The sequence below is a fragment of the Microtus pennsylvanicus genome, chromosome 12 (genome assembly GCF_037038515.1).
Source record: "Microtus pennsylvanicus isolate mMicPen1 chromosome 12, mMicPen1.hap1, whole genome shotgun sequence".
NCBI lineage: Eukaryota > Metazoa > Chordata > Mammalia > Rodentia > Cricetidae > Microtus > Microtus pennsylvanicus.
Window position 1 is genome coordinate 33,743,396 of NC_134590.1, and position 27,243 is coordinate 33,770,638.

Sequence of the window (27,243 nt, forward strand, 5' to 3'; positions counted from 1 at the left end):
GTCAATCAGCGCTGGGCGGCAGCCCCCCGCGCGGGGGCTCGGAGATGCCAGGCTCGGCGACAGGCGGCGGCAGCGGCGGCGGCCACCACGGCGCAGACACACGCCTTCCCGCCGGCGCGCGCCGGGGTAGAGCGGGCGGCCGGGCGGCCGAGCCACCCCTGGAGCCGCGCGCGGGGCGGGCAGGGCCTCCGGCTCGGCATGGAGCCCGAGATGCAGGCGGCGGAGGAGGGGCCCAGCGCGCCCCGCATCTACAAGCAGCGCGGCCCCTACAGCGTCCTCAAGACGTTCCCCAGCCGGCGGCCGGCGCTGGCCAAGCGCTACGACAGACCCACGCTGCTGGAGCTGCCGCCCGCGCGGCCGTCCCCGCTGCCGCCGCCGCCGCCGCCGCCGCCCTTCGCGCCGCTCGCCGCCGTGCCCATCAGCAGCAGCGAGCCGCCGCCGCCGCCGTTCCCGACGCAGCCGTCCTACCCGGCCGGGGCAGGCCGGGCCCCCGCCGCCGCCGCCGCCTCGTCGTCGTCGCCGTCCTGCACGCCCGCCGCGCCCCCCAGCCACCCGAGGACTCCGGCGCCGCCGCCGCCCACGGCCCCCGCCGCCTCGTCGTCGTCGTCCTTCGCCGCCGTCGTCAGGTACGGCCCGGGCCCGGCCAGCGGCGCGGGCAGCGGCAGCGCGGGTAGCGACGGCGTCAGCTTGGAGCTCAGTGCAGGTACCGACTCCCCGGCTGCAACTTTGCGGTGGCGTGGGGACTGGGGGGGATCGGAGCGGGGCGGAGGGTGGGGGCATCCCGGGAGGCCGTGCACGCGGGGCCCGGTGGGCCTCGGGAGCGTGCTGCGCTCGGGCAGTAGTAACTTCTGGAAGATTCCCGGCGCCGCCGCGGCCCGGGCTTCCGACGGCGCGCGCGCCTAACAGGTGGCTCCGGGGCGCGGGCTCCGGGCGGACGAGAAGCTGGGCCGGCTACGGGAGGACGGAGTGTGGGGAGGGAGTGCAGGGATTGCAGGCCCTGGGCGGGGTACCGAGGAGGGGACAGTCCCCGGGACAGCGGCCTGAGGTCACTCCAGGAGACGCCCATTTTATTCCCCGCCACTTCACTTTTTCCTCACGCCACACTTCCCTTTCCCGCCCGCCGCCAGCTCTCCCTTCTAGGAGCTTCTGTGCCTCTGGAGGGCCGGTCCGGGGCCACTTGGGCTCCTCCGGGGGTCTTTGCGTTTCTTTTTCTCATTGCGCTCCAGTTTTGATGGCGCGCACCCCTCACTTTATCCGTGGCGCAGACTCGTAGGTCTTCCAACCCGAGTCAACCGTGGACCTGGTGCTGAACTGGGTTGGGAGGGGGTGAAGTTTTTTTTTTGGAGGGGCGGGGGAAATCACTCCTCCGGACGTGGGTTCGAGGGCATCCTCGGCGCAGAGTTACAATCCCCACCCACCTGGTCCGTGGTTTGTCGCGTGGGGATCGCCCACCGCAAAGATCGAGATTGCTATCTCACCGGGGAGCGGGAGAGCTCTGAGCTCTGAGCAAGGCCTGCACCCTCTGCCCCCAGAGGAAGGACACGCAGCCACGTTTATGGTTCATCAGAGATAAAGTCCCTGCTCAGGCCTCTCAGGGCACTTAAGAGCCTCCCAGCTTCCTAATGTCAGCGAATCTAAGACTCTGTGTGTGTGTGTGTGTGTGTGTGTGTGTGTGTGTGTGTGTGTGTGTGTGTTTTCCTAGTGACGGTAGACGGGCATTGTCTCTGAAGGAGTTATAGATGCTCATGCGAAGAGCCCTGCCGTTTGTCAATATTTTGACATGTGAAGGATTGGTTTGGAGAAAGAAAATCTAATTACAGGTTATAGTGAAGACTTGTACCTGCCATGTCCTCCAATGCCTTGGAGATGTTAGAGATTCTGTGTTGGGGTTCTTACACGCCTTCCTTACTGTTTGTGAGGTGATTTTTTTTACCCCGCTGCCCTTACCCTTATATCCCACTGTGTTTTTTATATTCATTGTTAGGCCCTCCCCAGCTTTCGTGTGCTGTTTGGTTTTCGTTTTCGAATCAGGGGCTTGCCTTACCTCAGACGGCTCTCTCTCATGCCTGTCTCTATACTGCCTGAGTGTGCCCTTTGCCCCAGCTCATTGTTTCCTCTATGTTGTTTTTCGGCAGTTTGGGTCCTTTCCCCACTGCCCATAGTTGACCTCTTGTATAATGTTGGTTCCAAGCTCATCTTCGGGACTGAAGCCCTTATCTGCCTGGTCCAGCCCTTGGAGGAGCACTTTCTTCAGACAGCTGTGCTCCAGTCTCTGCTTCCTCTAAAACCTCATCCATCTGCTCCTTCCTTACCATTTTCATCCACTTATTGCTCTTCCCCGCCATGATCTCTGTACGCTCTCCTTCAGCCTCCGTCTCTTATCCTCCTTTCCATGGCCGCTTTTGTTCTGGAAGTTTCTCTGTCATCTTCATTTGGAGTTTTTTGGTTTTAGTTTTTTTTCCTCCCCTCAGTATTTTTTTTTCTAGTATCCTATTTTAAGTTTGTCTCTATCACAAGTTAGAGGCCATTGTCACTGAATCTAAAGATAGGAAGGGGCTTTTTTTTCTTCTTTCAAACTTTCCCATATTACCAGTTTTCTCAAGGCTGTTCTGGTCAGGGTTTTGAGGGGGGGGTTGTTTTTTGTTTGTTTGTTTGTTTGTTTGTTTGTGCGGACTCCAGGGTGAGGTCACTGGGTGCCTACCTAGAGGTATGGGAAAGCTGAGAACTGGATGGTAGGTTTCTTCTGTGTCCCAGAGAACGTTCTGGATGCAGAGGGGGGAGCCATAGAATTAAGGTAATAGTCATCACAAGTGGACAGACCATCTCTCAAGGGCACAGTGACGTGTGTGGCCATCAGAGGGACAGCCACATGGAGAGCTGATTGGTTCTTTGAGGGGCTCATGGTGCCACTTGGAGCCAATGAGCTCGTGTGCTCACCAGGGCCTTCTAAACACATGGGGCGGGGCGGGTGGGGCTTTGCCTGTTGCTCTCACAGCCATGTGGCTGTGGCGAGTGTTCAGGGCCACCTTGTCAGCTGAAATTTGTCAAACCACGGTGTGCTGAGTGAGCTCAGGGTGGAAGAGGTAAAGGCGGTGAAAAGATGGAAGGCTGAAGTGAATCTTATTTGCCATTAGATGCTACAAGCCATTGAGAAAAGAAATACGTGATTAAAAATAGATTTCTCGAAATTCTTATAAAATCTCGTGAAGAGTATAATTTTCCTTAAAAGGGGTAATACACCATGGTTTTAAAAGCATATTTTTCCTCTGTGGGAGGCTTAGAGTTAAAAACCCACGTAGATCTTGATATGCAGCCTAAATTTGGCATCAGGAAATGGGAAATTGCATCTTTAAGCAGAGTACAATCAAAAATGAATTACAATAAATCCTATATAATTGCATAGGTCATTCTCTTTAATGAGATTTTATTAACCTGACTGTCAAGCTTTTGAGTCAGGCAGATATTTTATCTTCTTCAACTGATAAAAGTGTCAGCCATAAACCACCATATAAATATTCATAAATCTACACATCTGTGGCAGCCTATCAGCATCATTCTTTTGGACATTAAAAGCATTCTAATTACTTTCTGTCTAGCAGAGCTGAAATGCCGCCTGTTATAGTATGTGCTTGGCAGGCATGATTGCTTTTGTTTGCCATCACAAATAGCAGCATCCTATTTTATATACCGATGGTCCAGAAAATATTCAGGGATTGACTGAGCAGGATGAATATTAGGAAGCGCCACCTGCTTTTGATAGCACCGAGTATATTAACTCATCTGTTAATTTTTGACACATCATTGATTTATTTATTTAGAAAAATTGCATCCTGTTTTGCTGTGTTGACGTTTGCCATTATGGAAAAAAAAATTGGCTGGCATTTTTTTTTTTTAAGGCATCCTTCATTGATTTAAGACGAGGGTGCTGTTTTCCAAGACGCTTTAATTTTCTAACTTCTGTCTCCTGTACCATACCATGTAGGCCTCTTAAAAAAGAAGTTAATCTTTTAAGGGGAGCCTCTATTTTGAGCTTGTTGGAAGTCCTTTAGTAGATGTAATGGGTGGGTAACATAATAGGTCACTAAAAATTTCCTGCTACATCTTTAATATTAACATAGTTTACCCTTGACTGAGCTAAAATCAAAAGGTTGCCACTAATTTTCAGTGCTGTGATCTCCCTCCCTGAGACGGAATTCTCTTGAGGGGTGAGCTGGGATGGGCACATGCTGAACACATCTTGCCCTACACAGAAGGCCATCAGAGTAGAGAAGAGGCAACGTTTGAGTGCCTGCTTCCCATCCCGTCTCAGTCACCTATCAAATTGAGGATGGGTTAAAACCACATAGGTGCAGAAGAATTTCAGGAAATGAAAATCTTAATTTAAAAAAAAATAGTAATAGCCCTTAGTTTAGACTTGAGAAGCAGGGTGGGCACAATATAGAGCACGGTTTCATCTCTCAGTAGCGCACAATAAAGCGTGCTAAGTTAGTGGTCATTCAGAGGGCTTTGAAACTGTGGTTTATTAACTTGTGGGGAAGTTAGGGATAGGTAGTTCTACAGTCCCTTTGTAGACTGTAGAATTTTGTATTTCTCTGCTATCCCCTGTGTGTGGGGCACTCTATGACAAGAGGCTTTAAAAAAAAGTTAAGAAAAATCCATGTTTATGTTTTGCTCAGTTAAGACAGCCGTATTCATGGGAAACAGAACATTTCTTAGCAGAAAGGGGCTTGCACAGTTCCTGCATTTCTGTAGTCTGTCCAGAAAGCTAAAGTATTGCTGATTGTGGTGCATATAAAATGGAAGAGTTGCACTCTCCCCCCCCCCCCCCCAGTGCAGTGGGGATATTTTTATCATACTCTTTTGTATTTTGGTGTTAAATATACTGCCCAGATATTTCAAGGTTTTTGAAAAGAGGGAAAATTCAACCTTACACGTTTACAGTTGCCGTTCTTCTGTAGATCAGCTCTGAGAGCAAATTCAGAGAGATGCCTTTTCAAGTCAGGCAAGAACTGTTCGGTGATCATTGCAATTCTCTGATGTTCTGAGTGCACTTTAATAGATTATCTTTATAATGTAGTATATTACATAATGATTTTTTTCTCAGCATGTTATGAGTTTATCCTTCAATTAAGAAAACAAATCACGCTTGTCCCTAAGTCAGATTTTTTCCTCTTGAAATCCATGCTGAAATGTGATTCATCAATATGATTAAAGCTGCTCGGTGTTTGGTAGGACACTGAACAAATGTCTTTGAGCAGCTCTTTCTGCACTGTTCCATTTAAGCCTTTCCTTCTGCGGCCATCCCTTTTGTCAAGGTTATGTTAGGGGTGCGTGGGCTGTAAGTCGGTGGGCCTGCATGATTAAAATGCGCACAGTAAATACAACTTAAGGTCTTGTGTGGATTATAGGATTAAATTGATGGCAGCTGCTCCTGTGCTAGAATGGAGCATTCCCTGTCAATACCATCCTTTGATTTTACTAATGAAAGAACAAAATAATGAAGTAAAATAACAAGAGTGGAACACCTCTTCACTTGTGTGGTTCAGCCGTTCACCTCCTAGTGTGGTGTAGGTCAGTAAAGAAATGGCACCCGGGGATCTGTAGGACCTAGGTACAGATCACGACTCCGCCCCCTCATCAGTGACCAGGTTTGTGTTCAGGGTTTTAAAATGACCCATGGTGTTCTGTCAACTCTCTTGTATCTTCGCTGAGACGGTCCACACTTCTGAGCTCTGGCACCACAGTGTGTATTTGACTGGATAACTCAGGTGTGAGAGGGAACCTTCCGAGAGGTTTGTGGAAGGATTCCTGGGTCTTGACCTTGTCACAGGAGAATCTAAGGAAGGGTAGGGTAGTACTGCCCTCCGTAACAGGAAGTAGACTGGAGAGATGGTTCATTGGGTGGCAAGTGGGAGGACCTCAGTTCAGATCTGTAGAACCCAGGGAAAGGCAAGTGCTGTAACACACCTGTAATCCCAGCACCCCTATATAACTAGACAGCAACAGGAGAAGTTCCAGGTGGTGTTGGGTGAGGCTGGTATATGCAGCAGTGATGTGTTCAAACAGGTTAGAAGTGCTGGCACCTGAGATAGCCTCTGACCTTTGGGGGGGGGCAGAGGTCAATGTTGGGTGTCTCCAGTTGTCCCCTCCTGTTTTTATGTTTTGAGAACTCACGGGTGTATACAAATATGATCACATCTACCCCCATTACCTCCTCCCAGCTCCTGCCTATATCCTGATCCCATGTGTATCTCCCCACTAAATGTCTTCTCTTTTCTGATAACCCACTAAGTCCAGTATCACAGTCCATACGTGCATGGCGGTACGGTAGCTCACTGGAGAATGGGCCGTGTACTAGTGTCCACCCCCCAGAATTATCCTCTGCCGGCTATCACTGCCAACAGCGCCTCAGTTAAGGATGGGCCTTTGGAGTCAGGCAGTTCCTTATAAGACAGCCACCCCATTTTCTAGAGGCAGGGCCCCTCACCTGGCCCTGACTGTTTAGTTAATACTGGTTGGTCAGTAAGTTCCAGATATCTTCTGTCTGTGTGCCCCTGGGGCTGGGATTGTAGGCGTGTGCTGCCCCACTGGCTTTTTACATAAGTGCTCGAAGTGGAACCCAGCTCCTCGTGCTTGTGCAGCAAGCCCTCAGTCATGAGCTAGCGCACGGTCTCACTGATGAGACCTTGGGCAAGGCTGGCTGGCAGGCCAGGGAGCCCCTGGGCAACCCTGTGTCTCAGTCTCCCAGTGCTGGGATTACAATCATATACCCCCCACATCCTCTTTTTATATGGGTGCTGGAGATGGAGCGTGGTCCTTGTGTTTGCACGACAACCCCTTCACCTACTGCTCTGTGTGATGGGTGGGTAGATATCGAGCCATTCTTCAGTGGATATATTTGAAGCACTAATAGCCTGACTCTCCAGTCCAGTGTAGTCTGTAATCCTCTCCTGGACAGAAAAGCTTTAGCCCAGAATTCCCCCAGAATGGTAGCATGGTTCAGACTTGGGGGATGGGATACTTCATGTGTCTTCCAATTAAGTAATTGACACAGGACATGTGGACCACCCTTTCCCAGTACCTACTTACTTCGTAAAAATGTGCTAAGAAGAAAAGAACATGGTAGAACATTGGCTACTGGACAGAAGTCTGTCTGTCGTCCATGTCTCATGTTGTCTCCCCTCCCTCCCACTGCCCTGTTTTTCCTGAGGAGAGACCTCACTGTGCAGCCAAGGCTGATCTCCCACTCCTGGGAGCTCATGGACAACACAGAATTGTGTTTTCATTCACTATACATGGTGAGTTTCTTGAGGCTTTCTACTACACCCGTTGTCTCTACCCCAAAGAAGACCTCAAGCATCTCACTATTTTTCACTTAAAAAAAACCTTATTTTTCTTTCCCTGACCAAATAAAACAAAAATATGTAGACAGTGTCTTCAGAGAAAGTCAGTAACAAGCTACATTTTTATGATAAGAATTTCTAGCCCCTGAATAATTCTCCAGTCAGTGTTTTGTGACCATTAATCTGGGTAAGGGGAAGAAGAAATCTGAAGGATCCTCTTCCTGCTGAATAAGGCCTGACCAGTGTCACGCCGTACTAGTGAGATCTATCTCTGTGGTGACGAGCAGGAGGAGGAGCCACCTGTTTCCCCATGTGGCGATGCATTGGACAACATTATAATGTTTTCAAGATTTGGGAGAGATTTTTCCTTTGTCTCTAGCAAAGTGGTTGGTTTCTCTTCACTTTTTACTTTCCGCCGCTTGACAGTGTGCCTAGATCAGGTATGGGGCTTCATGGCACCCACACTTTCTGTCCCTGTAGGGGACATGGCGGTCCAGTGTAAATGGCTCTGAGAAGAGGGAGTCCCTTTTCAGATGGTGCTGCCCCATCACTCTAAACCCTGGCCTTGACTAGAACTCGGGATTAGGAAGACTGGAGTGCGGGTGTCCACACTCATCCTCTGCTGTGCAGCCCTCTGTGTTACCTTAGGTTTCTAGGGAGCTCTTCACAAGGACTAATCTCTCCTCTCCAGCTTGCATCCGTGAGCTGCGTGGTTGTAGCAGGGATTGTATCAGCTGATGAATAGCAAGGGCAGGAGGGCACTCCAGAAATAGCAGTAATGATTGCAGGAAGGCCTCGATATCAATGAGGAACCGAGTCTGCAGTGGCTGGCTCAATTCATTAGAGTGAGGATATTAATGAAGCCAAAGGTGTGAGCTCAGCCCTGTGCAGGCCAGAGAGGGACATCTCCATTGGGTTCCCGGCCTTTTCTCAGAGTTAGGGGTTGGAGTGGCCCGGGGCACCTACTGGTCACAGAACAATAGGGAGCTGTGTGTCCTTTCTGTGGTGGGTTTACTGGGCCTTTTGTGTGGGAAGGTTAAGCCGGAAACGGAGGGCCTTGCTTCTTCCGTGCCTGGCTGTGGGTCACTGATGTCTCTTTCTCTTTCATTCCAGAGAGCCGGATGATCTTGGATGCCTTTGCCCAGCAGTGCAGTCGTGTTCTTAGTCTCTTAAATTGTGGAGGAAAACTTCTGGACTCCAGCCATTCTCAGTCCATGATTTCTTGCGTCAAGCAGGAAGGCTCTAGTTATAACGAAAGACAGGACCAGTGTCACATTGCAAAGGGGGTCCAGAGCCAGACCCCTGACAACATAGACATAGAAATGCAATATATGCAAAGAAAACAACAAACTTCTGCCTTTTTGAGAGTGTTCACTGACTCGCTCCAAAATTACCTGCTCTCGGGGAGCTTCCCGACTCCGAACACCTCAGCAGTCAGTGAGTATGGCCACCTGGCTGATGTGGACCCTCTCTCAACCTCCCCGGTGCATACATTAGGTGGCTGGACCTCCCCGGCAACGTCTGAGTCCCACGGTCACCCATCCTCCTCTACGCTGCCGGAGGAGGAAGAAGAGGAGGAAGAGGAAGGCTACTGTCCTCGATGCCAGGAGCTGGAGCAGGAGGTTATCTCATTGCAGCAAGAAAACGAAGAGCTCAGAAGGAAGTTAGAAAGCATTCCAGGTATGCAGTCACACTCGGAGCAGACAACAGCAGCTCAGATCCGTAGTTGTCTTGACTGCCCGTGTGTGTGTGTGTGTGTGTGTGTGTGTGTGTGTGTGTGTGTGTGTGCGCGTGCGCACGCACGCGCGCAGCTTCAGTGAAGGGGATTGGGCCAGGATGTTGAAAAGTTGGAAAAGCAAGGTGTGTAAGATGTCCTCGGATTACCCAGTCCAGGCAGAAATTCCAGGACCAGCGCTAACCTGACCTGTCTGTGTTAGCTGCGCGTTCTTAGGTCTCAAGCCCTGAGCCCACGGATGTCTCTATCGGTACATAAGTAATTCCTTGGCATGCAGTGCCGTGGCCTTGCTGTGCATCAACTGTTGGGAATCCGAGAGTCCTTGGAAAATGGTCTGCATTTAACATGACCTGTGTCCCCTGGTGCAGATGTGAATGAAACCATCTTTGCGTGAGCAGGACTCAGTCCTGAGGAAAGGACGGGTCTTTTCTGTCCAGCCCTTTCTCTGGCCTCGCTTGAGAACTACGTTTCAGCTAGCTGTCTCTTCAGTGTCCAACCTCCTCCTCCTCCCAAAGTTCATTTAGAAATTGTAAACTAGTAGGTCAAAGATAAACCATTAGTTAAACTGTTTGTGCCCCTGGTGTGAGGCAGTCCCTAACTCTTAAACACCTTCCACTTTCTTAGCAGTAGAGTTGGAGTTTTCTTAGGACAAGACCTGAATTTTTGTTGTTACTGCTATTTCATCTGCTATTAAGGAAAGTTCACATGGACTGTAGAGATGACTCTACACTGGCTGCTCTTCCAGAGGACTTGAGTTCAGTTCCCAGTGCCTATATAATAGCTGTCAGTTGTCTGTAACAAGGGATCTAACACCCTCACACAGATATACATGCAGGCAAACCAATACATGAAATAAAAATAAATCATTTAAAAGGTCTTTTTAAAAAGGAAAAGTACTAATTTCACTGTATCTTTGTACTCATCCTTGTGTGAGTGGGATTGACAGCAGGATTATTAGCTAGAACAAGACCTGTTTTCATCACTGGCCCCTCAAAGACGATAAAGGCAGGGCCACATCCCCACAATCATCACATTTATGTTAACTCTGTCCTTAAATAGAAACTGTTCTGTTTAAGCCTGGCTGTGTGTGTGTGTGTGTGTGTGTATGCGCGCGCACCATTTTATTGGTAGCTCAAGTAGAAATGGGGAAATGATTTTTTAAAAAGGCCCCATCTGCTCATTAGGGCACATAGGACGGAAAATCAAAAACAGGTGTTATGATTTGCCTGACCAGAGCCACGTATGGTGATCCATACCTGTATTACCAGATCTTGAGAGGCGGAGCCAGGAGAATCTGGAGTTCAGGGTCATCCTTGGCTACAGGAATTTGAGGCCAGCATGAGCTACACAAAACCTGTCTCAAAAACAAACTCATACTCACATGCATAGAGTTGCCAAATTAAAAATCCCTTCCCATGTTTCATTCAGAGGTTGGGCTCAGAACATCATAGAATCTGACTCTGTGTGTGTCTCAAAAGGACAGACAAGAAGTAAATCTGTGTGATGTGCTTCAGACAGGCTGTCAGGCCTTCGGGACACCCTAGGAGAACCTAGAAAACTGGTTAGACCATGCTGTTTCTTGTCTGCCCTCGCCAGGGAGAGATTTTACATTCTGCCAGCCCTGCAGATATGGCCCATTCAGTGTAAGTTTACCTCCCGCATTTATCTTATTCCCGTTCCTCCTCAGGGCAGGGAGAGAGATAGGCAGCTGCAGAGATTGACATCAGCCACTCAGAACTGTAGCCAGCAGCTTCTGCTGTTTTACTAGCTGCTCTTAGCAGCGGCCCTCCTTGGCCTCTTCCTGTGTAACACTTTCCAGAGTGGAGGAAGAGGTGACACAAATGTCCAGAATATTGCTAATTCCGAGTCCTAAATGTGTGGAAGTATTCTTGACATATCATATATTTGGGGTTCAGCCAGGCCAGGTGCTGGTGTCAGGGATAACTCATGGGTAGCCTGATCTAGACATTGAACTTCCCAGAAAGGTGAAAATGCTGTACTCTCTTGAGCACTCTTGATCAGATCTTGAATGACACGGATTGAAGTAGTCTAATGATGGTAGAGTTACTGTGGATACCCTGGGCTTATTGAGGAATTTTCCGTGAACCTTGAACCGACAGCCATTTCACGTAGGACTGTGGTTACATTAAACATGTCTGGAGGGCTGGGCATGGCGGCACACATCAGCACCAGCCCTGCAACAGAAGCAGGAGGATCAGGTGTTCAGGGCCGTCTTCAACTACATAGCAAGTTTGAAGCTATCATGATATACATGAGACCCTGTCTTCATTATGTCTGGAAACCCAGCAATACACATGAAGAATCAAGAGATGAAATATGCACAGATGGAAACAGTGTAAAATGGAAAACACCCAAGCTAATTAGTGATTACCTGTCAAATATGGTCACTGTCGAGGGAAAGAGATTGAAGGTGTCACCTGAAGATACACATTTGGCCAAAGGACAAAGGGAGGCACGATCCTCTTGCCTTTCTTCGAGCCTCCTTTGGGTGAACAAGTTGGAGGATCATTCAAGAATCCATTCTTGACTCTTAGTGACTGAAGTTTTAGGAAAAATTGCCCCTAGACACCCACAGTAAGGGATAGGCTGTAACTGTATTTGTCCCTGCTCTCTAACGGGTCCAGGGCACCCCACTGTCCTAGAGACAGGGCATTCCCATAGGAAGACCTGGGGCTGTCTTGTAGTGTCTGCCCTATTTGATAGTCAGTTTGTGGCAGCCGGACATCCAGGACAGACAGGTACACAGGAGAAGGCAGCGTCCAGAAGTCAGGAGAGAGAATTTAAGAAGATTGAGATCAGTTGATTAAGTGCTGCAGACCACCCAATGGGAATGAAGTGTCTTCGGGTTCTCCTGAAGGTACTGCCAGGAACATGAACGGAGGGTCCTGCTTCATTTTCTCCCCTGAAGTAAAGCCTGGAGCACATGTGAACTAAAGGGGGCTGGCCCATCAGCCACAAGGAAAATGCTTCACTTGGGTGGTCACAGGAGGAAGGGAAGGTGTTAGGGCTAACCTAAAGCAGGTTGGGGAGGGCCTTCTAGTGCTGTGGGTTGCTGGTGAAGGGTCTGCCAGCCTCAAGCTGAGAGGCAGTCTTACTCTGAGGTCCTTTCAGAGGTCAACAGTTCACCTCAAGGAAGTGACATTGGCACTTTTCCTTTTGTATTGAATCATTCTGCTAGAAATTCAGAAGTTTGTCAAATTTTTTCATTTAGAGATAAAAAAAAAAAACAGGCTAAAAAGAAGCAGCTAAAATAAATGAATAAATAAAGCCACTTGGACCAGGCGTATAGTTGTTGGGAGGTAATTAGAAAGCAGGAGTGGTCCCAGCACTCGGGAGGCAGAGGCAGGCGGATCTCTGTGAGTTCGAGACCAGCCTGGTCTACAGAGCAAGTTCCAGGACAGGCTCCAAAACCACAGAGAAACCCTGTCTCGAAAAAACCAAAAAAAAAAAAAGAAAAAAAAAGAAAGCAGGAGTGGGTGGAGTTTCTCAGAAGGGGGGGTCAGGTGGGGTATCGTCTAGTGAGCTCCCAGTCACAGTAATTGAGAATACTCATAGGAATTATTATAAAAAGTCTATAGATATTAAAATAAGAAAACCTGTGGGGGGATTTGCTTGGTTGTTGTTTTTTTGTTTTTTGTTTGTTGTTGTGTGTGTGTGGTTTTAGACAGGGTCTCCTGGTTTTCTGGTGTGTGTGTGTGTGGTTTTTGGCAGGGTCTCCTGGTTTTCTGGTGTGTGTGTGTTTGTGTGTGTGTGTGGTTTTAGACAGGGTCTCCTGGTTTTCTGGTGTGTGTGTGTGTGTGTGTGGTTTTTGGCAGGGTCTCCTGGTTTTCTGGTGTGTGTGTGTTTGTGTGTGTGTGTGGTTTTAGACAGGGTCTCCTGGTTTTCTGGCTGCCTACCCGTTCACTATGTAGTCACTGATAGCTTTGAACTCCGTCCTGCTGCTCCTAAAGTTCTAGGGGTGGTTACGGGGTTGTTTGCTCCTCCGCCCAGTTGTGTGTGGTGCTTTAAATTAATGTATTTATTGACACGGTTCTCCTTGTATATCCCTGGCTGGCCACTTGCTCTGTAGACCAGGTTGGCTTTGAACTCGGATTTGCCTGCTTCTGACTCAGGTGTGCTGGGATTAAAAGGTATGCGCCACCCATGCCTAGTTTTCTATTTTTGTTCTCTGCATAGTTGATTTTTTAAGACTCCAGACAAAGGCTAGATCAGATGGGCTGGAGAAATAACTCCGTCATGGGGAGCACTCACTGATCTTGCAGAAGACCCGGGTGTGGTTCCCAGCACCCACGTGGCAGCTCATAACCAAATGTAACTGCTGTTCCAGGGGATTGGACTCCCTGTTCTGGCCCTCATGGGCACCAGGAACACATGTGGTACACACAATGAAGGCAGACACATACAAAATAAAAATTAAGAGCAGACTGTATCAGACATAACTAATACTCCACTTCCCTTGGCCTCTTTTTCTGTTGCTGTAAAGTCATGTCATTCCCGTGTCGCAGTGAACACAGTGTGCATGTCTTCACGGGTGGAGTATTATCTGCATCGTGAAGACAGTAGTCATCCTCACCAGCGGTAAACTAGGATTGCCTTTCTCCACACCCTCGTCAGACACAGTTGGTATCCTTTGGCTTTGTGATGCCCGTTCCAAGGGCTCTGAGATGGCCTGACGGTGGGTTCGAGTTCTTAATGATCTCTGAGCACCTGTCGTTGACTGCATTTTGGATATTTTTAAGTCTTTGGAGAAATATGTATTGTGTCCCCACCTGCCCATCCTCTTTGAAACAGTCTCACTCCTGATCCTCAACCTCCCAATTCCTGAGATCATATATGTATGTGTACTGCTGTGCCTAGCTCTTGCCTGTACTGTGTGGAAGGGGTAGGACGGAGAAGGGAGTGAGGGAGGGCCTCTCATTGGCCTGGAGTTCATATTTAGTCTAGGCTGGCCAGTGCACCAGCCCAGGGATCCTTCTTAGGATACCACATCTAGCCTTTTATTAACATGGATGCTAGAGCTGGAGCCAGGTCCTCGTGTCTGTAAGGAAAACATTTTATTGGCTGAGCTACCTTCCTCTGGTAGGAATTTTATAGTTTCTGCTCTTATATTTAGGTCTCCTCTGTAGTTTTTAATGTTTATGGTCTTATATGATTTAGTGGTTGATTTTTGTTTATGATAATAAGTTTTCAGTCTTAATTTCTTTTGCATGTGAAAATTCAGTTTCCAGGGCTGGAGAGATGGCTCAGAAGTTCTTGCAGAGGACCCAGGTTCAGTTCCCAGCACCCACTTTGGGGTAGCTCACAGCTGTCTGTAACTCCGTTCCCAGGGCCCAACCCCCTCCCGAGCTGCAGCGCTGGTACAGACATTGCAGCGCGCGCGCGCATCCTTGTTCACCCAGATGCATACACGTGCACAAAATAAAAGTAAATAAATCTTTGAAAAATACAAAAAAAATTTAGTTTTTCCCAGTATTAATATTGCTAGTATTTTTATAAAAATCTCTACTTCTGCCAGGCATGATGGAACACACCTTTAATTCCAACCCTGGAGAAGCAGAGGCAGATGGACCTCTTTTAGTTCAAGGCCAGCCTGATCTACATAGAGAGATCCAGGCCAGCCCAGGCTTCATAGTGAGATCCTGTCTTTGTGTGAAAAAAAGAAAAACCTACTTTCATCTTTTTGAGACAAGGTCTTAGTATATATAGCCCTGAAATTTCTGATCTTTGTGCCTTCCCTTGCCGATGGCCAGGTCTATAGGCACAGACCGTTGCACCCGGCAGAAGTTCTATCATTTTGGTTTATTCTAACTGTGGGCCCCTGTCAGCATCCTTTTCATCTTACAGACAAGGAAGTTGGGGCACAGTTGGGAGAGCAGCTGTGGTGAAGATTGCGTTGCCCAAGCTTTCTGACTCGGTGTCCAGCCTGCAGAGCCCTCACTGTCAGGGTCGCTGTACTGTAATTCACGCGATCCTGAATTAGCCAATGGGTTGGTTAGTGAGCATGGTGATGGCTTGACTTCTGGCAGAAACCCAGAGCTTAGGCCTCTGAGAGCCTTCAGCTAGCTAGTGTGTGTAGCCTTGTTTCTTCCATGCTCTGGGTGTCAGCACTTCAGCACTACAGTGGAAGGTCATTTTAAAAATGAATTCCCCAACAGAAATATAAGGAACATCCCTAAATAAATCGTGACAGAGACACTTGTTTCCAGCATAAGAACTGAAGCAAGGCAATCGCGGCTGGGACATTTGTCAGACGACTCAGATTCCAAACTTCTTTGCGCAAGTCTGCAAATGGCTGGCAAAAGTTCCAGATTAGGGAGTTCCACACATAGCTTAGCAAGCACACAGACTTGTGAATACAGAATCCAGGGGGGAGTCGGGAGTCCCTGAGCTGCAGAGCTAACCCCACTAGTTCCCTGTGTCCTTAAACAGCACCACCAGTGAGGAGCGCAGCCTAAGCTTCTGAGAGTGGCTGCAGCTGTAGACTCCTGACGGCCATTTTCCCGTTCTGAGCCTCGATCTCACCTTCTGTTTGTGGGGCATAGGGTTCTGTGACTACCTGTGTAGCTGAAGGTGATGATGTTGAATTCCTGGCCCTCCTGCCTGCTCCTCACAAGAGTTGAGATTACAGGCCAGGCACCACTGTGCTTGGCTTCCTTCCTTCCTGAACAGCTTTGGAGACTTTTCAACCCTCAGTGCCCACAGTACACCAAGTGTCCAACCTCACTAAACAGTTGTGACTTTTAGGCAACCAGACACTTTGTCTGACCCCCGTCTTGCCTACCCCCAAAATATGCTGCCCTCTTGAGAAGCTTCTAGGCATTCTTCAGTACGCAGTTGAAGCAAGACACTCCCGCAGGAGAGAGCCTTCCTAACCTCCCAGCAGGCACATGCACAGAGCTTACCTCTGCTCCTGTTGTTCTCAAGCCTGTGTTTACCAAGAGTAGTCTCATGATGTCCTGATAAGGTGAACAGGACGCTTTAGGGCAGGGACAAAGCCTGTCGTCCTAAAGTCGCGGTTCCTGTTGAAACAGGGCCTTGTCTTTATCAGAAGTCCAACCGGGCAACTGGAGGGGACTGATGCTGATCATTTGGTTTGAGGTATTTCTCTTCGGGAGCTTATTATATGTTACTGAAACAGATACAGTTAGGCTACTGAAGATTATTAAACAGATTGCTGGGATTGTCAGTAACAAAAGAATTCAACTTTCCTATAAAACTATTGAGTAATATTTTGAGAAGTTTGAAGTCTTTGACTAACAAAATAGATTAGACAGCGCTTGAGGAAAGGTCTGGGTGTGGTAGCATGGGGCTGTAAACCAGTCATTCAGGAAGCTGAGGCAAGAGGATGGCGAGCCCCAGGCCTAACTGGGCTACATGGCTAAATAATACCGGTATACTAAAATTATTAGCTGGAGACCCACTCAGCCTTAATATGGGAAAACCAAAACTGCAGCAGTTTCTTTAGAAAAGGCCCGCGTGGGAGTGGCTTACTCAGTATGGGTACTGAAGTAGCAGCCAAGTTATGATGCCTCTGAGGAGGTCATTGGACTGCTACTCCTAAACCGCTGGGGGCTCCCAGTAGGCTTTGCATCTGTTTCCCTTGCGGTGATTCAGTCAGTCCTCACAGGAACTGTGTAGTAGGTAATTATTGCAGTTTCACAGGCGTGAGCACAGGAGCTCAGAGGTAGCGTAGCTTGCTCAGGATCTCATTGGCAATGTCGGCACATTTGAAACAGTAGTACCCAACAGTTACTGTAGAAATGTAGTCTGCTTTGGGCTTCCACTGTGCTAAGGACCCTGAGTGGGTATTTGACTCTTTCCCCCGTGTAGATGAAGCAGCCTTAGAAATTAGGGGTGGGGCGGGGGTCTCTTTCCTGTTAAGCCATCCTATTTCCACGTTTTTGGATTATGTGACGAGCGTTGTAATCCCATGTAGAGGCAGGAACACTAGAAACGCCACTGTTGGAATGAACACTAGGTACATCTTGGTTTTTTCCTCTGGTTTTATGAGACAGGATGCTGCTGTGTAGCTCAGCCTGGCCTTGTAAGCTTGTGAATTTGTAAAGGTGTCTTCATTTTCCAAGTGCTGGCATTGAAGATGTGCACTGCTACACACAGTCCCTTTCAGTAGAAGCTTCTGTGTTTCTAGTCCTCGTTTATTTTCTCACTGAATCAGCAGACTGCCCAAGGGAACAAAGGAAACCTGCCCAGGGGGCCACAGTTTCTCCACTAATCAGAGTGGTTTGCTTAAATTCTTAATTGGCCCAAGGATGCAATTCCGTTTACAGCCTCTGGGGGAGTAATTGGCTCCTTAGGACCCTGTTGATACCTCTGTAACTATGAGCCCCGACCTCTCTCTCCACTTTTTAGAGGCCGTAGGAACCCAAGGCAGCCCTGAATGCACAGAACCTCCCAGAGCACACTGGTTCCCATCTGCATGTGCTCTGTCCTCGTGTGGGAATTCTGGGTCCACTCTTCCTGTGTGCTGTACACTGTCAGGCTGAGAGTGGCTTTGCATAGTTTCCTGACTGTGGCTTACTTTGTTCCTGGACTGGCCTGAGGGTGTAGCTGTGGGGCAGGCTGCTTTAATTCAGGCTTTAGTTCACCAGCCTCTGAGGTCGAGATTGACTGATAAGGGCTTGAGTGGCTTGGTTTGGTGTAGAGGGGGTTGTTTTGTTTTACGGTTTTGGTTTTGGTTTGGTTTCCCACAGAAAACATTTCACTTGTTTCTGCAGTTTCTGTGTGTAAGTCTAGGCAAGTGTCCAAAAAGGTACTAGCCAAGACATCTGTTTTCAGGGAAGATGTCTAGGGAACTCCTGGAAGGTGGGGGGAGGGGACATCCAGAGTCCAGGAAATCTACAGGTGATTTCAAATATTTTAAACTTAAAAATGATTGTGTGTGTGTGTGTGTGTGTGTGTGTGTGTGTGTGTGTGTGTGTAGCACTCTGCGTATGCGCTGTGTGCATTCATGTGCCTGTAGAGGCCAGAAGAGGACAACTCATCCTGTACCACTTTCAGTGAGAACGACAAAGTAATCAACAGGTATAAGTAGCATAATCCCACAGCTGAAATAAATCGCTGTTAATAACACTTAATTCTTTCCTATTCTTTCAATGTACATATCTTTAACATCATTAAAGTTAGAGTGAATTTTCTGTTTTATGAATTGCTTTGTAAGTATTTTGTGCTTAAATTTGGAATTCCTTAATCACAATGCACAAATATGGGTCAAAGGATGTTCATTCAAAATCCTACTTAGTGAGAATTACATATTTTACTGCAGTTCTCATGCTAATCAAGGGTTGAACTGTATGCACGTCACAGGACATGTCCATTCCTATCTCAACTTTGCTGCCTTTAAAAAACAATAGAAGACCCAGTATATAGCCCAGGCTAGGCTGCACCTCACCTCCTTATGCATCTGTCCTCAGAATTTGGGTTAAAGGTGTGTGACACCATGGCGGGCTCTTCTGCTCGTTCATCAGTTGGTACTGAATGCCAGAGGCACGCCCTCTGCACAGCGTGACAAAGTGGGAGTCCCTGACATTTTCCCCTAATAATTAATTTTCTTAATAATTTTTTCGTGCGCTACGTGTTGATCATTTCTCCTCCCCCAACTCCTCCCAGAACCTCTCCAACTTTGTGTTCTCATTCTTTTTCCCCAAAAAGTAAGTAAATAAATATCAGAACAAACAAGCAAAAGACCAGTAAGACAAAAACAAAATGAGATGGAAAATCCATTTAAAAAACATGGAATTCATTTTGTGTTGGTCCCTGCTCCTGGCCATGGGACTGCCCTGGAGTGTGGTTGATATACCCCCTGACACTCACTCTATTGGAGAAAACTGATTTTTCCTTTCTTGGGTATAAATGGTTTCTCCTGGTGTTCGACCCCATGTTGAGAAGTAGCTAACATGTGCCCTCTCTGTTCCTCCCCACAGTGCCCTGCCAGACCGTCCTAGATTACCTAAAGACAGTGTTGCTGCACCACAACCAGCTCCTGCCGCAGCCCGCAGACCAGCCCACCGAGGTAGGAGTTGCCTCTGGGAAGAGGGGCATGCAGATGGAATTTCCTCAGGTGAAGCCTGCTTCCAGTTTCCAGTCTCTGTGGAGTGGATAGGCTGGTCAAGCACGTTGCTGACTGGGGGAGTTTGTGGGTCTGTTACTGTGGGTACATATTCTGTGGATTTAATTTACAAAGGTTCATCCGCACCTCAAAGGGGAAACGGCACCTTCAATTGCAAAGGCGAGTCTTCCCCATTCCTTTGGAGCAGAGAAGTGGGAAATGGAGATAACATCCATCAAGCCTTCAGGTGGAGCCCTGCTCTCCTTGGGCCTGCTCTCGGGCGGCTGGCGTTCATTCCCTGAGGTTTCAACATTCTGTCCCAGACAGTACACACAAGTTGTTTTCTTTCTTGGAGCCACAGTAGAAGCAGCCAGTCTCCTGACTCTATGGGTGTTTGAACACACACAGTTTTACAAATTTGCAACGCTCAGACTTGATGCGTTGCTGCCGTTGCATTTTTTAGACTTTTTTTTTAGTCCCCCTTTCTTCCTCATTCCTAGGCTTCCTTCCTCCCTTCTTCCATCACAGCAGGCTTCCAAAGCACCCTCTGCAGCCTTCCCATGCCACACCACCACACAGCTCATAAACTCTCCTCATCCCCGTTAGCACCTTAGTGCCTCTGGGATTCTGAGAACCCTAGAATCTCAGATCATGCTTTCCAAATGATGACTCATTTTTAAATGATTAAACACGTCTAAGAACTGTTTTCATTACCTTCCCACCCTATAACCTCGCTACCCTCACCATTTCCGAGTGATCTGCAGGAAACCCCACACCTCACCCACCCCCACCTCCTTGCCTTTCCTAGGTGTCTGGTCCAGGAGCCCTTTCCATGGTCTTTGTGTCAGCGCGCTGTCTTCTGGCCCCTGCGCTTCATGCTCATGACTTTCATCCATTGTTCCTGGGTTCTAGCCTTCCATCTTGTTCTCTACTGTGTCCGTCAGTTTATGGTGCCTTCCTCCTCCACATGCTCGCCTTCCCCTTCCCTGCCATTTGAAGGCTGAAAGGTCCCCAGCATCACTATTCACTGCTCTGGCTGTCTGGGGATGTCCATACCCTCTTCGCTCTGCACAGCTGCTCCAGTACCCAACCTGTCCTCACGCCCAGGTAGAGCGCCAGCCCCGGCACTGGGTTGCTTTTTATTCCCAACCTTCCATGTTAATTTTCTCCTTCCTGGTTACTCTTGGTGCCTTTTAGCTCTCTCTTTTCGCACAACAAAGTTGTCTTTCTAAATTCAAGATCAAGCCTATATTAAAATCCGTAAGTGAAGACCATGTTTGTCTGAAACACACGTGAAACATACTTTCTCTAGGAAATGTCTCTGATTGCCCCTCCCTGCCTGTGGCTAACCGAAGTGTGGCTAACTGAAATAGAAGAGGGGGTGATGAGGACGGTTTCACTGAGAAAGTGCACGTGGGGCGCCCCAGCACCCACCTAGAAGTCCAGGTGTGCTTTGTGGCATGTGGCTCTAACCAGCCACACAGCAGAGGTGGGGACAGGCTTGCTAACCTGTCAGCCTTGTCAGTCTGTGAGCTCCAGGTTCAATGAGAGACCCTGTCTCAAAAATAGAAGTGGTACACATCTGTAAGGCTTTAATCCCAGCGCTCGGGAACCCCAGCATTGAACCCTGCCCTCCATGTTTCTAGGCATGAGTGCATTCATACCCCCCTCAACAATGAGTAAGGACAGAGAGAGGATTGCCTGTGTTCCCTTGGAAAGGGCTATTTAAACTTCATTGCCTGTCATCATCATTATTACTATACTGTTTTTATTGTCATTTCAGGCACCTGAGAATTTTCTCATTTTTATTATTTATCACATTTTATTCCTTTTAACTATGCTAAAGCAGGATTATAACTCTCATCCATAACCCACAGGGCATCCTGAGTTATGTTTGGGGCTATAAATTACTGGTTCTTGATGAAAATTACCTCCTAATGGTAATTCTGCATTTTATGAGACCCATGTTTTATGTTGATCTGCTGTGGTTTGGAATTGCACAGGACTCTTCTAAGATTTTCTCAAAGATGTGAAAAATACCTGTCTTAGATTGTCAGCTACCTAGTCACAGACACCCTCCTCTTGAAATAGACACAGTTTAGGGGCACAACTCAGTATTAAGGGATGAACAGAAAATTCAGCCTTTCCCCCATCCCACCCCACTTAAGAATTGTGACCCTTTGGAAAAGGCTACAATCTCAGTGAACCAGCTATAGCTTTTCCTTAGGTAAGCACTCCCAACCCCAGGGAAACACGTATATAGGATGGTGATGATGTAGCAGTCTTGAGAAAATAAACAATTCAAGAAGTAGCTGTGCAGTTTTCTTCTAAGGTTGATGATGAATGTGTTCATGGGAACTGAACTGACTGTAAGGGGGGTGTTTTATTTTCATGTATGTATGTGGACCATGTGTTTATGTAGTCCTCTCAGGCCCTGAAACTGGAATTACAAATGGTTCTGAGCTACCATGTGAATTGAACCCAGCCTTCTGGAAGAGCGATCCGTATTCTTAACATCTGAGCCTTAACATCTCCAGTGCCAGCCCCTCCCTGTCCCTACCCCAACTATAATTGCACTACCTGGGGCAGTGCCTTGGACTGCTCATCAGTTGGTCAGTAAAGAGTGCAGCGGTTATTAAAGGACTTGAGCCAGTTTGGAGTCTGCCCACGTCAAGTTCCACCACTGCCTGGGTTGAAAGGTCATTCTGTGGAGATCCACTAAGCCCCTGTCCATGAGGAAGCAGTGAGGTATTTTCCCTCCTGCATCAGCTATGAAGCTCAGCACCCTTTCACTCAGTAGGACTCTGTGTTGTACAGCCTGGCTAACCAGATTGCTGGCCCGGCTCCTCATTCCTTCCTCCATGCACTGCCCCAGACTGTACTCTGACCACCTCCTACTTAAGGGCAGCTGAAAGAACCTGTGGACCCTGGACTCCTGATTTCTTATCACACACGTGCTCAAGGTCCCAGAGCCAAGGCTCTGTATGCTGCCACCTGTTGACCACCTACAGCCACTCCAGCAAGTTCAGGACATAGAACCCAGTGCATTTTAAAGCTAACCTGTCTGTAAATTCAGTGCACAGATCATAACCACAACTGCCTTCCTTAAAGGAAACCAAGTCCCAACGTCCCCTTCAGGACGATGCTGAAGAAAGGAGTTTCTGTGTGTACTGTGAGTGGCTGTGTGCTGGTCCAATGCAGTCCTCACGGCCCCGCTGGCTTTTATACCATACCTTCTCCACGCTTCACTAAGCAAGCAGGTTTGAAATCAAACCCTGGCAGACCCAAACAGTGCCAAATTTATAACCTGTAGTACATTTTCAGAGTTGTAAAACTGAATGAGTTCCCCCCCCTTTTTTTAATTCTGTACACCTTAATTACTGGGGAAGAAGTACATTAAAACTGAGATCATGGGTTAATTAATTTTTCCAGGACTGTAGAATTTTATGGACAGCCAGAACTAAAGTAATGGTTACATGGGTGCGAGTGACTAAACGCGGCTTGTAAATGCTACAGAAGTCCCCGTAATTAGTCCCACTGCAGCTGTTGAGCTTGGGAATTTTACAGCAGACATAAATTATGAAGTGAAAAGTAAGATTTTTGAGTTGACACATTGGTATTTGCAGAAGCTACAATTTGAGAAAAGCTGTTTTGCATTATTTTTTTTTTCTGGTCCCTCCTTTTAAACCCATTCTTTTCATGTTTTCACTGTTACACAATGACAGTCATGTGTTAGGTGCCTTAAACACAAGTAATGCCTATTAAAATAGACTGTCGGCAGCATTTCTCGAGAACCTAACTGGCAGCCGGAGGATGAAGGGACCTGTTTGATCCCACTCTTCAAAGTCGTTTTTGCATATTTAATAGATTGAAAGGGAAAGTTACGGGTTATATTTAAAGAGTGTTCCCTGTCATTGGATCTTGACACATTTTAACCTACCTGTTAAAATGCGAGTCATAAATAGCTCCTCTTTCAAAGGTGTTCATTATACCTCATTGGCTCTTGTTATAGAAAATGCAAATGTAATTTGAAAAGTGCCCGTTCTGAGTGTGAGCAATTACTTGTGCTCTTCAATGCCCGGTTCATTGTCAGCGTAGCCACTTGGTTTAAAAGCATGTTTGCCTTTGAAATGGAGATCATTTGGCTTCTGGCTGGCTGGCTCAGTAGGTAATGAGAAAATATTTTCCTTTTCCAGGGAAGCAAGCAGCTGTTGAACAACTATCCTGTCTACATAACGAGCAAACAGTGGGACGAGGCTGTAAATTCTTCCAAGAAAGACGGGCGGCGGCTCCTCCGATACCTCATCAGATTTGTTTTCACAACCGATGAGCTTAAGTACTCATGCGGCCTTGGGAAAAGGAAAAGGTCAGTTCAGTCAGGAGAGACAGGTCCTGAAAGACGCCCTCTGGATCCAGTTAAAGTCACATGCCTCCGAGGTACTGCATCCCTCCCCCCAGTGTTGCCATCCGTGATCCCATTTCACTGCATTGGCTGTGGCTCCCCACACAAGTTTCAGCCGTTACTGTATTTTTATTTTTTTTCAATCTTTGCACCAAGACCTCCTAAGCTTCATGTGGCCCATCTACTTGGCATTGAAAAGCTCTGTGAACGATTCTTTGCTTTTGCCTCGTTTTCACATACTGGTAAAGGCATCGCATAGCACCTCATGTTTCACGCTTTCAGTTCAGATTTTCTTTGCTGCCAGAGAAGGCCGCATTCAGCAAAACTGGAGCGTAGGGAGATCCATACAGGGAGAGCATTGGTAAAAAGGGGGTCTTGCTTCCTTGGGCCTCATCTGACTTGTTTCTCTAGATGCAAAGCATACCAGCAATAGACGTTACCCATAAACCTTTTCAAGTTTTTTGTTTTGTTTTGTTGAAAGAAAGAAAGAAAGAAAGAAAGAAAGAAAGAAAGAAAGAAAGAAAGAAAGAAAGAAAGAAAGAAAGCGCTTCCATGTTAACAATTCTGCTTAGGTGACACAGTTTTGTCAGTATTTTAGGTGATTGCTTTGGTCTCCACAGTTGCAGTCAGGCGAAGGTTGGGGAACTAGCAGTTGATGGAGCAGGTTCCAGCACAGACAAGTAGAAACATGATAGGGCCACCAGAACACTGTCTGTCCTGGAACACAAAGCAAAAAGCACACCAGAAGGCCCTTCATAGTCCAGTACTAATTTCATTGACCAGAAAGACATGTTGATTTAGTCTGGATAGGCATCCAGATTTTTCCTGTCTGGTGAGAAAGTCACAGTTTATTAGATGGTAGATAGACACACAGACATTCAGTTAGACAGACAAGACAGACAGAGATACCTAGATGCCGCTTAGAGGCTTTGGTGATTGAAAGCTTGTCTCTGTGCTCACCCCAGGATGCAGCCTTCTCTTAGACGTTGGCGCTCTGTAACTCCTGCTGCCGAAGTACACATGTCCTGTTGGGTAGCAGCTAGAGGTCTTTAGCTCACCCCACAGATTCTGTTCAGCACGAATTGAAGGGCTGGTGCATGCTTGGCTCTCAACCATCCTAGATGATTCTGATGCAAGTGCCCCCATGCTTGGGGAAGCCGCTGCCAGTCATTAACCAGTGTCCGTGCTGTAAAGCGATCCTGTGGACCAATCCAAAAATTCCACAAACTTTGCATGACCAGCTGTTGGGAGTTTCTAAAATCTAACCTATTTAACGAATTGGTCATAATTTCTTTTATTCCCAACAACATCAAAGGTGGTAGGTAGAACTGCTCACCAAGAGGCAGTGTTGGGCTTGGACTTCTTATTTGTGGAGCCAAAGTAATAAAAACTGAACCAGCTGTGTCCCTTCTGGGGAAATGATTCTCAGTAGGTGAAAGGCTTGCGGAATAGCTTGAGGGTCTGATTCATCCTCAGGATCCAGATAGAAAGCTGGGCAGAGAGCAGTTGAGGAAGACATTCACCTTTGTTTTCAACAGCATATAGTCCCTAGAGGGTTCGGGTGACCTCTGCTCTTGCCCTGGGAGCCCTGGTGTGGGGTAGGTGGGTTGGAGTGAACGACACTGTCATGGCATCGCACTGGTCCCCTCCATGTAACCTTTCTATAGTGCTCCTGGGAGAGGAGAGCCTTTGTGTCGTCATCCACCGAAAGACCAGCTGTTTCCGCTCTCTTACTGTTCTTTGTATTCCCGCAGAATTCATTAGGATGCACTGTACCTCCAACCCCGACTGGTGGATGCCCTCGGAGGAGCAGATAAACAAAGTGTTCAGCGATGCTGTGGGTCACGCCCGACAGGGCCGGGCAGTGGGAACTTTCCTGCACAACGGCGGCTCGTTTTACGAAGGCATGGATCACCAGGCGTCCCAGGATGAGGTCTTCAACAAGAGTTCACAGGATGGATCTGGGGACTAGTGGACGGAATCTTCACCCTCCCAGTGGTGTTTTTGTGTTTTGTTTTTTGTTTTGTTAAGAGCTCCAGTTGTGAATGTCCATTTCCTGTCACCCTAGAGTCCAAAGCATGTCCTTCTGTCAGACCCCAGCCCCACTGCCACAGTTCCCAAATAGAAATCCACTTTGGGGTTTTCTGGGGTGTGTCTGGCACCTGCAGTAGATGTGGGGTGTATTATATCACCAAGGAAAAGGTACAGTTGACATAAATCATTACTAACTAGACATTGAGGGTGTCTCCTGTCCCAAGTCTTCAGGTCAGCCTGGCCTCCTGAGCAGAGCTGGTCTCCTGGGAAGGTTCAGTTAGTGTTCCTGCACGTGGGGGAAGGAAAGACACAGACTTGTTTTAAGGGACTAGCAACAAGCATTTTCTTATTTAATTCAAGTTAAGTTTTTGTCTTTTGATTTTCCAAAGACTTGAATTCAGAGTTCTAGCAAAGACACAGGATAGGGGACTCTGTAAGCGTTCATATATTAGAAGCCAGAGAACGGAGGTCGTGTCTGTTCAGTTGAGGTCAGCTACTTCTCCGTTATCTTCTAGACAAAACTCACTGTGCCGACCAGAAAGGCAGCCTGATTCTATGGCTTACGAGCGTGAGATTTCCCTTACATATTTAGGAATCATCCAGAGATTCAGAACCGTTTTCCAATGCCTCATTTCCTAAGTTCCTTGATGCACATCTTCCATAGCCTTAAGTCAGCACAGTCCCAGTAGTGGGTTCAGTGAGAATTCCCACCAGCTAGCTGTTGGGTAAGAGCAAGCCCAGGCTGTGACTGATGGTATCCACTGCTGACCAGGGGTCTGGCATTGCAGACAGACATGCAGCTTCAAGGCCATTCTGACCACTGTGCGGTGGCTTGGTGGTGAGTTCTCCGAAATTGGAGGACCTTGCTGGACTGAGTGGCAGTTTAGAATGTATGAAACTTCTCTCTCCCGTCGTCATGGATGAACACGCCTCATCCAACCGTGCCTCTGCTTTCCTCGCTAGTCCTCTGCAGCCTGAGCTCTCAGTTAACTGTTGTGCTTGCCTGGCTCATCTGTGGGATCCATATGAGAGTAGCGGTGCCCTGGGAGCCACTTCCCAGCAGAGGGTACAGAGGTGCTATAATTGTGTCTGATAAGGATCGAACTGTGGACATGAGAGACTCACTTTACCAGACGAGTCAAGATGACTGTGTTCTTTGTGGAACCAAGAGCTAAATGGGAAGCCTTTGTTGAAGATCGTGAATGTCATCTATGAACACAGTGAAGAGCTTTGAAATTGGGATAGAAATTCAGACTATCCATTTAGGAAAGGGGAGGCCGGTTTTGTCAAAAATCACAATATGTTCACAATATGTTCAATATTTAGTGTCAGAGTTTGAACAAACCAGCTGAGTAGTTTAGAAGCAAAAGAAATTGAGTAAATGAACTGTCATTTACAATAGGGGAGAGCGGTGCCTTTTGCATCCAAGAGAAGGTGTATTTCTTAATGTGTGATCAAAGGTCTGGGCACTCTGTCCTCGGAAATGTCCGATGCCATAAAACCTTGTGGGGAGCTTGCCATCGCCTCCTCTGCCTTTCCATCTTCCCTTGGCGCTGGGCTTCAGTTCCTCTTCCTGCTGGGAATGTTGTCCTTGCTATAGCAGCCGTGTTTGTCCGCTGCTTTTAAGGAATGCAGACTTGCA

General features: G+C 47.7%; 1 protein-coding gene across 2 annotated transcripts; it reads left to right on the top strand.

The window, feature by feature from the left end:
- The first annotated feature begins 58 nt into the window (after window positions 1–58).
- Window positions 59–27,164, top strand: Bend4 (BEN domain containing 4). Of its 2 annotated transcripts, none has more exons than XM_075943224.1 (5): window positions 59–703; window positions 8,457–9,023; window positions 19,041–19,129; window positions 23,362–23,602; window positions 25,322–27,164. In XM_075943224.1, the coding sequence occupies exons 1-5, from the start codon at window positions 199–201 to the stop codon at window positions 25,537–25,539; spliced, it is 1,620 nt and encodes a 539-aa protein (XP_075799339.1). In that variant the 5' UTR covers window positions 59–198; the 3' UTR covers window positions 25,540–27,164. The 2 variants fall into 2 exon arrangements, with proteins under 2 accessions (XP_075799339.1, XP_075799340.1); XM_075943225.1 differs by having other exon boundaries at window positions 23,362–23,531; window positions 25,322–25,461.
- Window positions 27,165–27,243: the final 79 nt, after the last annotated feature.

Coding starts and splice junctions, on each gene's coding strand:
- Bend4 (XM_075943224.1), top strand. CDS start 199: ATGGAGCCCGAGATGCAGGCGGCGGAGGAGGGGCCCAGCGCGCCCCGC. Junction 9,024..19,040: donor GAAGTTAGAAAGCATTCCAG/GTATGCAGTCAC, acceptor TCCTCCCCACAG/TGCCCTGCCAGACCGTCCTA. Junction 23,603..25,321: donor TAAAGTCACATGCCTCCGAG/GTACTGCATCCC, acceptor GTATTCCCGCAG/AATTCATTAGGATGCACTGT.